Genomic DNA, 15,270 nt, shown 5'->3' with positions numbered 1-15,270 from the left:
CATTGACCACACCCTTGTCTGTTGACGTCACATTTTAGTATCGGCTCAGCTCGCTTGGAACCTCGCCAGAGCAGGTACTAAAAAAGATGAAGTGTGGCATTCTGAAGAGCGACAATCTTATTATTATGAGAGGGGGTCCAGCTAAAGGATCACACACAGATCCTACAGAGGCCTCGTTGGCAGAGTTGTCAGTGCGTCAGTCTCATTGCATTGTGTCTCCCTCCCCTCCTGCACTTGGATCCACCTCGGCACTCTCACCCTCTATCAGTCCACTTTTCCTAAAGAGTAGAGTTCTTTCCAAGACTTCTTGTACGTAGCTTATTCCTCTCTTGTAAGTCCCTTTGGATAAAAGTGTCTGCTAAATGCTTAATGTTAAAGATCCCATGACATGCTGCTTTTTGGATACTTTTATATTGGCCTTCGGGGCCCCTAATACTATATATTTTCCCGAAATTCCGCCTTGGTGCAGAATTACAGCCACTGCAAGCCAGTTCTAAATGAATTTCTCTAAAACGAGTAGTTTTTGCCTGTAGCTTTAAATATGCAAATGAGGAGGTGAGTGGCAGGTCAAGCTGGAGGGTGGGGTGTGGCCTTTCCCGGCTTGCAGCCGCGGTACCATGGATACTAATGTTTACAATGGATGTATCGCAATGGCTCGTAGACCCGCGGTCTTTCAACCCTTCCAGTTTGACCCAGATTCTGAAGAAGTAGTAACTCAGTGCCCGTGCAATCTGTTTTTGTGTTAATATTATTTTATTCTTTGTTCTTAAATGGATTGGCTTTTAAACCAAGTTTAAGTGGACTTTCTGGCAAAATCTTATTGTATGTATTTTAGTATTTCTTTGTTCTATTTATTGTAAGAGCAGCATTCTTATCTGGGATTTGTTCTTGGGTAAGAACAGAAGCTCAAGAGCACATTTAACTCACATTTCACAACACGATCAGTTATTGAAGAAAGAAAAGAAACTTTCTTGAGAACCAATTAAAGACAATAAAATTAGACTGTTTCAAATAAAGGATAACTTAACACATAGATAGACACATGTTTTTATTTAAAGGTTTCACAAAGCATTAATGAATTCACAGAACACTCTTATACTATTAACCCTTTACGCTGACGACACGTTTGCGCGAGTACACTTTGCATTACCGTAATTACATGACGGTTTGTGCTATCGGACAATGGTTTCTGAAGGCTGAGAAGTTGTGTAGTTATTACGGTAATTTCACTTGCGCTCAGTTTCAGGAAGCTGGAGAATCAGTGTCTTTGTGGTACATAACTGCCAGTTATTGGAGTTTATTCTGGAAAAAACACATTCGACGGACATTTTGAGGGTTAGGTGTTAAAGGGTCAAAATCTCAGTGTCAAGTCCACTTCCTAAGCTGCATTCAAGCTGATAAGAGCAATAACACAACATAACACAGCACAAACCTTCAAGAAATCTGATGAATTTTCCCTTTTTTTGTAAAAAAAAAATAAACAAGGTATGGAATATGATAATATAGAAATGATTGATAGTGGTATGAAAGCATTGGACGTAAATATGCAGCATCCTGTAAAATCAATCAGCATGGATTCATTGATAGATGTGTTGAGCATTGGTGGTTAAGAGGTGACAACCACAGCTGGTGGATCTCTACACCATCACAGAGGTCAGTGTGAGGTCACCGTCGATCTCCAGGGAGTGAATGTTGCTGAGCGGAGTGATGCGGTGGTTGTAGGTCTGTGCCTGCATCCCATTGACCATAATCCTGAAGCAGCTATTCTCACAGCAAATGGTCAACTGAAAAGAAACAAAAAAGATCTTTTCAGAGCTCAGCTTATGGAGAAACTGTTTCCAGAGCCAAATGTGGATGTTATGAGGGACACTTTTCAGTAAACTCATGACATGTTATCATTACTCTGAGTTGACTTATTGACACCAACAGAACCATGAATAAATTACAGAAGGTTATGTTGTACGACAAAGAAAGCCTGTGTTTGCTGCTACTGTAATGTTATAGTTTCACGATGTAAAATCAATAAGGATGTTTAAAAAAAACTCTTATTAAAGTAGAATTAAATTAATTAATGAATTAGCATCTAGAGTATGTGCCATAAATATTACAATTAGTTTACGGTTAAATGCCTACAGTTAAAGGGAAAAATTTAGTATATAAATAGATGTGTGTGCGTATATATATATATAATATATTTGGCACATGTGAAAGATTGTCTGATTTTGTGTGTGTATTGTGTGTGTTCCTGTATTTGTCGCTTTGTCAGGACCAAAAATCAAAGGACATTTTGGCTTGTCCTCACATCCTAAGAGCTTTTGGGGGGGACCCGGTTTTAGGATTAGGGTTAGAATTGGGTTTAGGTTAGGGTTATGCACTTTTCCACTATACAGTTACCAGCATGACTTGGCTAGGCACAGCTCGACTCGCCTCAGTTTGATATCGTTATAATAGCACTATTCATTGCTATAGTGCTTCCTGCATGTACTGAATCTTTAGAATCAGTTAATTAAAAAGATAAGTTCAGTACTTCCTGCATGAATGGAGCACAGACTAAAGATATAAACGCACAAACTTGAAATGGTGAACAAAAATAGAATGCCATGACATTTGCTCAGATTCTTGATGCATTTGTTTATGGAATGATTTGTTTGCTCAAACCCAGTAGTCCAGTGTCACTTGGCCACTTCTATTGATGCAATCTCAGATTGACTATTTCAACTCACAAGAGTCATGGAGCATGGCAGAGTGGTGGTCAATATGTGTGACCTGTACACAGACACACTTATGGTCTGGTCAATAAAAGGGCACACCAAAATGTGGACTTTTGTGACTTGTCAATATGCCACAGATGTCACAAATCATGTGCCATTGGCATGCTGAGTGTTACAGCTGTGGCAACACAACTGAATGTGCATCGTTCCACTGTCAGCCGCCTGTGGACTTGTTTCAGAGAGACTGGAGCGACAGCGAACCGTGCACATGCCCGCTGGCCACGTGTTACCACGCCCGCTCAGGACCGGTACATACGGCTCCAGCACCTCCGTGATCGATTCCGCCCACGACCAGAACTGCCTGTGAGACTGTTGGTCTGCACAACAGGCAGATTTCAGCGCAGACAGACAGCACATTGACCACACCAGGGTCTCGACCTCACAGCAGACCAGCAGAAATTGATCCTAATGCTCGCAAATTAAAGCCACTTTATTGATAAAGTTGTACTGTTATTTTTGGATAGTTACTCTGTTTTGTCACCTAAAAATAACTACAAGTTTTTCTTTGTGCGTTGGGTTGCAGGTGTGAATGATTGACTGTGTGAGAGTGTTCGGGTTGATCCTGGCTAGCAATGTGATTGTTCAGTATCTGTTACTACATTTTCTCTGTTATTTTGAACTTGACGTGTAGCTCCAGTTACCATTTTGTTTGACCTTAGAGAAGAACATAGACCAGCTTTGTAGGACTTAAAAACCCTGGGTTAAACCCTGGGTTTTGTGAATAATGTCAAACCCAGCTTCATGTCACTGGCCACTGGTGTGAGTGTATAATCTTACCGTGAACGGCTGTCCCCGGTGGAAGGGCATGCCTCCCCCACGCTCCTCGCTGCCCCAGTGCGCCCCCTGCTTAGTGTTCCGCACCACAGCGTTCTCATTGAAACGTGCATTGTAATGCAGAGCGATGCCAGAGTTGATATTGAGATTCACATGGAACCTGAGGAAAGAGAGGAAAGAACATCAAGGTCATTACATCCATAAAGCAGGTCTGGTTATAGATTTTAAATATTGCTCTTCAATGGCCTGATGAAGGTGAAGCTACTATCTAAACCAAAAAAAAAAAACACCTGATCCTCCTGCAAACTTATGCCCCATTGTCCTCTTGAATAGCATACGTAAGATCCTGGCTACTGTTGTAGTACACTGCATCAGAGACAAAATAGATGTCATTACTGCAAGAACTTACTGATTATTCTGAGGGCAGACCTCAAAGAAAGAAGACTAGGACTGTTACAGTCTGAAGGGAACCTACGGGAGCTATTGAAGCTCGCGAAGAACAGGATGCAGTGGAGAGGGTTGAAGACAACTGGTTGCAGCTGCAGTGTGTCCAGACAACTGCAGCAGCAGAACACAGTGGATGATGATGATACTCATATTATTATATTGCTGTTCTAGCAATTTGTGTTATGGAATGAACTTTACACACAACTATACCTGAGTTCTATTCCATCTCATTTTAATAATTCATCTGCAATGACTGCAAGGTGATTGCTACCAGGTCATTTCCTGTTTTGAAAAAAAAGTCCCTGCCACAGAAAAACTGAACTAACGCCAAAGTTGAGGAAACCTGACAAGCATAAACTGGATTCATTTCTATGATATTAACCCAGTGAGTATGATTTCCACATTTGGATTGTTTTAGTTGCAATGAAAATAAATCTCCAGATGAAATGATTTCAGTTCTCCACACGCAGGGGAACGTTTGAACAGCACAGGGTCTCGTCACATTATCGGGAAGCCAAGTGTACAAGGTCAAAATGCTGAGTCAGTTTCTGCTGCAACTGAAGGAAACATCGTCACTTCATGTGAACTGAAACACTGTTATTCTGGAAAATTATTTTTCTGTCCTAGTTTAGTTTATTTTCTATGTTATTGACATTGACATGGGATTAAATGGGATTAGATTATGTCTTTTCAACTGATTTAGGTTTAATGTCTATAACATAATATATATTTGAATTAATGTTTTATCATTACTGGCACAGACCAGTGAGTTGTGGGTTTTATGAATGACTTGTAAATGGTCTGTATTTATCTAGCCCTTTTATAGTCCTGTCTCAGATCACTTCACTTCCTGTCACTGTGTGTTTTCCCTCCAGTCTTGATTGTCTGCCCCGCCCTCATTAGATTCACCTGTGTCTCGTTGTCTCCTCATGTGTATATAAGCTGTGTTCCTTTTCCCCTCTGTGTCAGTCTGTCTTTGTACCTCCATGTCAAATGTTCTGGCCTTCTTGCAATTCATTTTAATCTGTTTTCCTGTTTTTTTTTAACCCACAACCTCGAAGTTCAAAGACAGTTCAAAACTCACTCCACCAATGAGCTACTGTCGCCTCCATTTTGGGGTTTGGGTAACCATTTTCTGGGACAAATGATGACTCAAATAATCAAGGGGTGTGTCCTGTCTCTGTTACTGTGCAGTTTATACACGAATGAAAGCAGGAGTCACTACACTGACACAAGTTACGGGACACTGACGACAGACTTTGTGCTCTAGTGTAACAGAGCACAAAATGTTAAGAAAGCTAAATGTTAAGAAAACTAAAGAACCCAGGCATTCATTTTAAGAGAACTTCAGTTTCCTCTCGAAACGAAAATGAAGGGCACAGTTTGGAAGATCTTAGAAAAACGAGTGGAAAGTGATCAATAAAGACTTGCCAAATCTCCTAATTTTGCATGTGAAAAATTGAAGCTGGTTAAATAATTGGGGTACAGCAGCTCTCATTGACACAAATCCATCACAGAACAGTTTATCCTGTCCAGTTGTGTCCATCCATTTTAGGATCAGTTCTCTACTCTTTTCTCTGGACAGAGATTCATGTTCTCCAGGGTCAACTAGTGAACTAAACAATAACAATTTCCATTTGATCAAAGTACTGTAGTGTGCCAACTACAACACTAATTTCCACTTAGGGACAAAAAAACTAACTGAACTAATAACTAAAAAAGCAGAATAGTCGATCATGAAAATAAGGGTTAGTTGGAGTCTGATTTTTATTCCTCACTGTCTTGACTAAGGTGTACAATTAGTATCAGAGTAAAAATCCAGCAGCAGCTAATGAGAGAGTCAGACCTTGTGGCATTGGGCTGAACATTTCCCTGGATAGTGATGGTTTTCCCAGGTCTGAGTCCACCATTGATGGAGGTTCTGTACGGAACAGCCTGTACAAAGAAAGGAATAAGAATTAATTATTATTTATGTAAATGTACATGTGATTTATTCTGGTTTTAAGAATGCCAATTGTTTATAGCAGCAGCTACTTTGTTTTCATTTACAGATATGATCATATACAGTACAACAGTACATCAGTCAAGAGAACACAGGGCTTGAACAATGATACTCACCCTTGGCTGTGTCTTAACTTCTTAAGACACAGGCAAAGGCCTACACCCTAGTCTATGTAGACCATGTATGCAGCCATTGTAGATCAATAAATCTTATTTTAATTGTCAAGAATTTATCTTAGATTGCTGTTAACCCTTAGTACAGATCTGTGCCGCATGTGCACCCATGGTAATTTGCCGTGGGAATAATACACAATTCCTTATGTGGGCATACTTTTTGCTGAGGTGTGTTTATATATTTGGTGAAAATGAGATTGCCTAGGTTGTGCTGAAGAAAAGGGATATAAGAAACTCTAGTATATTGCACATTCTTGTCCCCTCTGTATATTCTTTTTGTAAGTATTGTAAGGGTTAATTACACATAGTGTATGACATGACAAAATTACTTTTTAAAAGTGTTGTTGGTACTACACATATCTCCCGAACTGCAACCCACTACTGTGTGTCTGATACTTACAAACATTCCAGAGGGAAATCCCGGCTGTGATGGAAATCCTGGCTGTGAGGGAAATCCTGGCTGTGATGGAAATCCCGGCTGTGATGGAAATCCTGGCTGTGAGGGAAATCCAGGATGAGGAGGAAATGATGGCTGAGGAGGAAATGCTGGACAAGTTGGGAAGGCAGGCTGAGCAGGAAAAGCTCCATGTGCAGGAAATGAAGGAAATTCAGGATGTCCAGGGAACTACATATGGAAGGAAATCACTATTATCAATTGTACTTCTTAATGTTTTTTTTTATTAGTAGTATTATTATTAATTGTAGACATCCTCACCATATTGCTCTGAAAGCCAATGGAGGAAATGTTAACAGTCCCGCTGACAGAGATGGTGTCCACTCGGTTAAACGCAATACGATGCCTGAAGTCCATAAAGTGGCTGCCATTGATATTCAGCTGGAATGAGCAGATATATGATTTAATGTGTGCCTTATTTCTGAGCAAATGTCAATTTATTGATTTATCTCCATCCAGATGGTGTGAGTGGAATGGAATAATGATCCACTCCAACTGTTCCACCACAATCGAATGGAATTGCTCACAACTTGACTCAAACACAGTACGTCTATGTCTGATTAAAAACAAAACAGCCATCAAGAAAACCACTGCTAAATTCTCTGTGAAATTCACTGTGATGATGAGTTTGATGATGAGATGGTCAGTTGGTGCGTGACTGTAAAATGGGAACTGAAAGTCTGTGATATGTATGTGAGGCAGTGGCAGTCGCTGGTCTGTGAAACAAGGGAAGCTAAAACTAAAATTGTAGCAAAAATGTGCTTAGTCTTTCGTCTCTGTAAATGAATTCTATACATAATCCTATGGGTTCAAATGGAGTGCATTTATTTTTTCTCTCCTGCAAATTTGAAAGGTTGTATTTCCAATCATAATAAAGTGTTTTAAATAACATATGTTATGTTGTTAACTGGGTTGAGTTGGTTCATCTGAGTGAATCAGACCTCTAGTCTTATTGTTTTTTGTTTTTTTTTTTGCTCATGTTTTTCCTCAGCTTGAGTTCCTGAGACTTCTGACTCGCAAACAATGTGATGTGTCTTATAAGGGTTATTTATTATTATGTGCATATTTAGTCTGTTGGCTATATTATTGACCTGGCACAGTAACTGCATCCAACCTCAACACAGTTTTGACTCAGGGATGGTTGTTCATCTGTCCTAATATACTTTTAAAATGGCATCTTTTGCTGTGCTTTTATGACACAATACTTGCACCTGACAAATACTAAAACTAAAAACTCATTCAAACTAAACTCATTTTAAAAACAAAAAGTGGAAGTGACGATGTTGCCGCATTTATCCAATCACTGTCTCACTCAACACAGTGAAAATAGCTATTCTGTGCTGTTTCATAGAGAACAGTTGAAGCTGAGCTTCTATTGGGTTTAATGTGTCATGCTGCTGCAGCAATGTCCAACAAGAAAATCACCTCAGCTCATTCTGAATAAACTAGTCATAGAGTTGAAGTCCTCGGGAATCTTTAAGCCCCTTTTCCACCTATGGTCTTGGCTCGCCTCACCTTGGCGTGGCACAGTTTAGGTTGGTTTTCCACTACAAACTACTACCAACTCAACATGGGCGGAGTCATCACTGCGCGGCTGCATGAAACTGCCACGACTTCGTTTGACGCGCGACACACAAACTAGTGACTTGTAAAGCAGTTGTTTTCAGTGTAACTGAATCATTAGGATCAATGGATTTAAATATTTGTTCAGTTCTTCCTCCATGACCGGAGACCAGACTCTGACTGACACAGTCACTGGACTGAAATACAGCCACAGGGTTTGTGATCGCGATCAGCAGTGCTTTTATGACCTTTTAGAGGATTTTAGCTTAACAGACCTGAAAGGAATCACGGGTGACTGTGATGAGCAGGTTGAAGGCAGAGCCAGGAGGAAGTAAGGTGTTGTTCTTCCTCTCCTCACTGCCCCAGTTGCCATGTTGCTGGGTGTTGGCGACCACACAAGAGTCACCGTCATACCGTGGGTTAAAATGGAGAGCAATGTCCGCATCGGCCCTTGAGCCGCTCTGTAAATTCACATGGAACCTAAAAGCAATCATGTGAGAAGTCATTCACATTTTATTTTATAAATGTGGCTTTAGAACATTTTTCTTCCTTTAGAAGCTTGTAGTGAAATATGTTGTATATAAAACATAAATAATAATAATCGAGTATATACAAGATATATAAAAGTCATAGTTGAGTACAAACTGATAATATGCAAATCAAATATTTAAATCAGATCTCACTGTGGTCCAAATATGTTGCCAGATGCAACCTGGTGTGGCACTGGGCCTACAACAAATCATTAATTCAGTTAAACGCATTTGACAGATTGTTTGTATTTTTACTGGCACAACTTTTCTAGCACTTCAAACACTGGAAGTCCGGCAAATTCAAGGCTCTTCATATCAAAAAGAAAAGAAAAAAACAAACAAAATACTTTCATCTCAAATTTTTCCTCCCCATAAAATGTTACATTTTCACACTGAATAATAATCCTATGACAAAAAAAGGAAAGGAAAAGCTTTTAAATGATGATAAATAAATGAAAATATCAGTCTGACCTTCTGGCTCCAGGCGGGACTCGTCCACTGATGGCGATCACCTTCCCCTCCTGCAGACCACCTTGGATTGATCCAGTGAAGGGAATCGTCTGGAAAGATTGTGATTTAACATATACTTTGCAGATCTCTTTTATTGTAACTGTTGCAGCATAATAACAACAATTTAATCACATGACCTTAAATAACAATACATTCATACAGCAGGTTCACGGCTTAATAGACCGATAATGTCCACGATGATGAAGTGTCACAAAGCTACTACTTTCAAACCCATGACCTGTTTCAGCATCTGCTAACTTAAAGTTTAACGAGTGAATCTGACTCAACGATCACAGCAGAGGATGAAGTTTACATCACAAACCAAACCCTTACAGTTTTAAAACTGTTTATACAGTTTAAAAACGCTCCACAGACACCATTATTCACCTGTTCTCACCTGTTTGTAATCCATGTAAATCCGTTACAGCTAATCTTACACATTCCTTCTGGTCATGTAGAAAACTCCAGTCTTTCGTTTGGTTCCTAACCTCCTACTCTGGTAGCGATTTTGGAAGCTGCAAGTGTCCTATCTTTTGTTGATAGAAATTAAATAAAGGTTATTCTATTTTGGAATATAATTGTGTGTGGGTTTGGCAATTGGATGCTGTGCATTGCATCTTGAGAGATTGATCATTTATAACAAAGTCAGAGGATTTGTCAAGATATGGGACAGTGCACTGAGATACTTTAAAGGGCTTAAGCTGTTATGTAACTGAGTCTGTACTTATTATCTTATTGCAGTATTATTATCTAACTCCTCCTGAGATGTCTGCCTTATGTTAGTATGACCATGGACTGCTATTTTCAGCAAATATGTCTTGTGTTCTGTGAGCTTTTTTTTTTAATTTTTAATTTTTTTAATTTTTTAGATTAAAAGCAATAAACCTAAGTTAAAAAAAAATATATATATATTGACAATACTATATCGAGAAAAACCCAAAAGTTAACACAATGACCAACTTCTTGGTGTAAGTCTTAGGGAAAGAAACGCCTCCCTTTTAACAGGAGGAGTCTGACCGAACCAGACTAGGATAATTGCGGCCATTTGTCTCGGCCTGTTGAGGTGAGAGGAAAATGTGGAGGAGAACGTGAAAGAGTTCTGCTTCTGATGAGAAGAAGCATCTGCTCACAGAACAGAGAGCTGAGGAAATCCTCTCACCTTCACCACATCCTGAAGCACAGAACTGAGTAAAAGTTATTCTTTACAAGATGTTTTTTTTTTCCACATAAAATATTTTTCCAAGTTGTCTCATAATGTGAGACAGCTGTTATAGATCCATGTTCTATAACAGCAGAATCTCACCATGTCACCACCCCAGATTGAAGAGGAACTCAAATATTCAAATAGTGAATTTGAGCCATTTCCTCAGTTGTACTGTACTGTATGTCAATGAACCTTTTCACGTTATGTGATAGTAAATGTGTATGGCAGTGTGATAGCAAGACACTTCCATACACCACTACAGCTTTCTGTCAAAAGCTTTGCCATTTCAGAGTTGCAACATTTGAATCATGACGCAAACTTATGATTCGGTGAGTCAAAGAAAGACTATGTGCAATGTTGAAATATAACTGACATGATTGTTGAAACAAAAGTGATTAAACGCTGCAGCTTTCTGTCTTTGTGAAGAGAAAAGATTATTTGTATGCTCTGTCCTTCATCTGAAAATGGGCTATGTCAAGCAAAACTATAAGAGCTCCGTGTTTACAGCTGTAAACCGCAGCAGAGTAGGGGCAGATGAGGACAAGAGACATTTATCTAGCTAAATGATGATAATATATAATATATTTCATTCGAAATTTCTCTATAAATATTTTTCTTTTATTACTAGTTATATTATCCAAGATGTGGCAAAAAGGTAAAAATAGATGATGAATATAACACCTTTTAATTCTTAACAGTCAAAAGAGCTTGCTTTATCGGCACCAGTAGTTGGGACGACTCTCATAGGTTTTGCACTATTTGTCGCTGTGACGTTGATGTAAGAAAAAGGTGTCATTTCAAGACACGTTTCCACAGAAAAACAACAACCAGAGCCTGTACCTCTTCCATAATGTTGTTTTTACATATGGTGGTCACATGTAAACGCACAAGATTTATATTTCTCAATGTGATGTGCTCCAATAAACACATTTATAAATATATATTTGCATTTACTTGATATGATGCAGCTTTATTTATTTTGGTTACAATTTTTCTAATTTATATATAAATAATTTATTTATGAATAAATACAAACACTGTGAAGAAATACTTGTTTTCCTGCTCTGTTACAGATACATCATAATATATATATATATTATCCATCATTATCATGGACAAAACTGTGTTATAGTGTAGTAGTGTGTGCGACGGAAATGGCCACCCGACCCGAGGCCCCTTGTCCTGGGGGCTCTACAAACGCCCCTGATTAAACTCTACACCGATCAGCGTGACGTCAGGTCTCTGTGTGGAACTGGATTATTCCATTATCAATCCAGTGTTTGTGTGTTTACTTTCCACTTTTCCATAAACAGAACAGGACGACAGAACAGAACTTTGTCGTCCTGTTAGTAAACAAGTAAAAGGCTGCATGTGTAACCTCAGACAGACATTTCTCTACCGTCTAACGGTTTTCACCAAAAACACACACTTCATCACCAAACACAACCACATACATGTCAACAATCACTTACCGGATTATAAAACGGTGTCTGGTTAAAAGCCATGGTTCAAGGTTGGATTGTGGAGCTGATGTTTGCTGCAGAGTGTTGAATAATAAAAAGAAGAAGAAGAAGAAGAAGAAGAAACGCTTTTATCGTCCGGAAAAAGTTTCGACTTCACTGAAGGAGGCGGGACCGAGAGAGAGGAGGTGGCGCAGTTTAAAGTCTAGCGTTTCACTGAATGATCCTTCAACTTTGTCTTTCTCTGCTCAGTCAGTCCTCCACTGTGTTGTTATTATTCCATGTTTTAATTCACAAAATACACTGAGAAGAATATGGAGGATAGTTTAATGTTTATTCAAGTATATTGTTACTGTGATAATTGTTTGTTTATTTGTAGTTTATAGTTTATAAGGTAAAACTTCACACACCAGAAAAGATGAGGGGGTGGATGGGATGTGAATGTTTTCACATGAGAAGAGAAATAGGAAATGAACAGGGACGTACAGGGAAGTGATTGAAATACCAGTGGAGGCTCAGTTTTCATGACTGTTGCCAGTCGATATGACCAGTGTTGTAATGTAACTAAGTACAAATACTTTTTTACTCTACTTGTACAAAGTTCACGTATCTGTACTTCACTTTGTTATTTGTATTTCTGGCAATGTTTACTCCTCAAACTATCTTTGTTACTCGTTACTACCTAATTAAATCAGAAGAAGAAGAAGAGCTGGTATTATGGTCTGTATTTATATAGAGTTTTTCTAGTCTTGATGAGCTTCTTTAAAACTACAGTTTGTTTTTACCCATTCACACACTGCAATATGGGGTTAAGTGTCTTGCTCAAGGACACATAGACTAGCAGAGCCAGGAATTTAACCCACAACCTTCCAGTAGAAAGACAACTTGCCCTACCATTTACATTTTGTATCAGAAAATGACTTTTGATACTTAAGAAATATTATAAAAAGTGACCTCAACTTCTACTAAAGTCATTTTCTGGTAAGATACTTGTACTTTTACTCAAGTATCCCTTTATGGTACTTTATACAATACTGCTTATTACACATGGTGCAGGAGGATACATGTTCACCTCATGTGCCTTGTACCATATCACAGCTGTTTTGCAGAATGCCACTTCTGTTTGGTGTGTGATTTTAACTGATTAGATATTTCCTATCAGTCCTGACGCCAAGAAGGACATACAATTGAATAGATAGATCAATAATAATACTGTTTAACTGAGTAAAGGGTATAGGATATCTCCAAAAGAACATAAAAGTAACAGAGCAGCTCATATTGTTTTGTATTTATGAATGTGTTCGTCATCCTTTGCCTGTGTTGTTGCCTCAGTCTGAACCACCATGTGTATACACATTCCCACATGTTAGAGCCTCGAGCTTTAAAGATCCACAGTGTAACATTTAGAAGGGTTTATTTTTCAGAAGTTTAGTAAACTCAGAAGTTTAATTGCTTAAAGATAACGAATATTTTGGTCTTTGTGTCCTGACAATTATCCTATTATTTGTACTCTGAGGGCATTGTTTTACAGAGGCTCCTTTGTTACGCTACCACGTCTCTACAGCAGTCTGAATGGAGCAGAAGCTTGTTGTACAAACCAAAAAAAGAAGAAGGAGGAAATAGATGTCTGTTACTTGTGAAAGAGATGAGCAAAGGTTTATCGGTAATGATTCACAGTGTCTGTGTGGCCACAGAAAACCAATCAGAGGTTCCACTGCAGCATTAAGCAATTCTAGGGCATGAACCCTCCCACATATTGCCTGCATTTCCACTGAAATCCTGGAATGACTCATCCGTTGGAATGAGAACCTTCTGTGATTCCTTCAAAGCAATAGCCTCAAACAAGGAAAAAGGTTTTAATTGCAAACACACATGTGGACAAAAACAAAAAAAGAAAGAGGAAAATGCAACTCCTTTTCTCCCTTAGTGACCAGTTCATACTCATTTTCACACTCTGTAATATTGATTAAGCCTATAAATGAGATGTAAGTTAGTGTGTAGAGGTTCCTGCTCAGTGGAGAGTGTGTCTAACTGTGTAAATTAACCTTCTATGGACTTTGAATGCAAACAAATGCAAATCTACTGTCAGTTCAGTCTGTGGTTAATCTTAACGAAATAAAACGGTTGTCTCTGGCAGTATCATCAACATCCCCTGTTGATTTTGATTATTTTTATTTTGTAGAGACTGTCAGAGGGCATATTCCTATATCCTATACATTTGCTATTATAGCTACTTAAATCTGCATCTTTCTTGCCCGAGACATTCATCCTTCCCTCCAGGCATATCGTTCCAATACAAAAAAATTCGACTGGGAAACAAATCTAAAGCGAAATAAACACATATCTGGCCTGAGAAACATGCACATTGCTTTTTACAAAGGCCTGTGAAACAAATGTGTGGTTGGTGCACACTAAATGAAACTTACTGAGTATATTCATTCAAATGAGCTTATTTTGGTATTTAATGGAAAAAGAAAACCCAGCTCGAGTGAAAAGGTTTCGATATGTACTGGATCAATAAATGTTTCTGCACAGACCTGCACACAGCTCCACTTTTAATGAAAGACTGGCTCAGAATTAACCAGGACTTGCTGGCTTTCTAAAAGATGGTGATGTTTGCAGCAAAGCATTTACAATAATAATTGGTATTCCATCAAAGATCCATGTAAAATTCTTTATTTTTTTTTTATCATTTCTTTTACAGCTTTCTGTACTGAATGTGTCTCGAGTAACACACGGCTTTGTTTCACTATATTATTCTGCATAAATAGTTTACCTGTGATAGTTCCCTTGTGTAAAAATTGGAATGCAGGACACGAGGTCAGTATCTATAATATTGATGCCTGGCCAATGCAAAGCTACATCACTTTTGTTACGTGAGTTGATGAATGACCAGTCATGTGCCTCACAGGACTGACTGGCTTTGCAGGTGATCAACAACACAACAGATAAGATAAGACCATGTCATCTGTCAATAAGTGTCAAAAGCTGATGACAAAGACTCAATATAAAGTCAAACACTCTATTTCACATGATTTAAAAAAACGCTTCCCACACTGTATGTATCAAGAGGAAGCAGTGAGTCTCCTGATGAAATGGAGAAGTCCATTTGGTAAAGTAGAGCATGACAGGAAAACCCATGACTGTATCTGTTGGGTTCCTTCTGTTTTAAATACTTTTTTTCTCTTTGGCCTGCTTCTCGTAAAGTAAATCCTGTGTGTCCTTCAGTGAACCCATGTCCCACTTACAGTGAGTAAATTAATGCTCAGGGGGATGTTTTTCTAATCCTACTGATCATTAATCATTAAACCACTTCTCCTTGGTATTCAATTCAGGCCGGTTAGACAAGTTGCCTTTTTCTATTACACTGTTTCCTTACTTT

The 15,270-nt window shown here is 38.7% G+C and overlaps 1 protein-coding gene across 1 annotated transcript; it reads right to left on the bottom strand.

The window, feature by feature from the left end:
- Positions 1-1,050: 1,050 nt before the first annotated feature.
- On the bottom strand, positions 1,051-12,036 carry LOC310924339 (galectin-9-like). The gene is made up of 8 exons (XM_083886046.1): positions 11,901-12,036; positions 9,186-9,274; positions 8,460-8,664; positions 6,883-7,002; positions 6,568-6,792; positions 5,839-5,927; positions 3,549-3,705; positions 1,051-1,784 (listed from the first exon to the last, which is right to left on the bottom strand). The coding sequence occupies exons 1-8, from the start codon at positions 11,931-11,933 to the stop codon at positions 1,638-1,640; spliced, it is 1,065 nt and encodes a 354-aa protein (XP_083742172.1). The 5' UTR covers positions 11,934-12,036; the 3' UTR covers positions 1,051-1,637.
- Between the last annotated feature and the right edge of the window lie 3,234 nt (positions 12,037-15,270).

The sequence above is a fragment of the Microchirus variegatus genome, assembly GCF_963457635.1.
Source record: "Microchirus variegatus genome assembly, chromosome: 3".
Taxonomy (NCBI): domain Eukaryota; kingdom Metazoa; phylum Chordata; class Actinopteri; order Pleuronectiformes; family Soleidae; genus Microchirus; species Microchirus variegatus.
This window is presented reverse-complemented; position numbering and strand designations above follow the sequence as displayed.

What these genes read in the sequence shown, in the direction of transcription:
- LOC310924339 (XM_083886046.1), bottom strand. Translation starts at nt 11,933, where the DNA reads ATGGCTTTTAACCAGACACCGTTTTATAATCCG. An exon ending in GTCCCGCCTGGAGCCAGAAG is followed by an intron (nt 8,665 to 9,185) that starts GTCAGACTGATA and finishes GATTGCTTTTAG; the next exon opens with GTTCCATGTGAATTTACAGA. An exon ending in GTTCAGCCCAATGCCACAAG is followed by an intron (nt 3,706 to 5,838) that starts GTCTGACTCTCT and finishes CTCTTTCCTCAG; the next exon opens with GTTCCATGTGAATCTCAATA.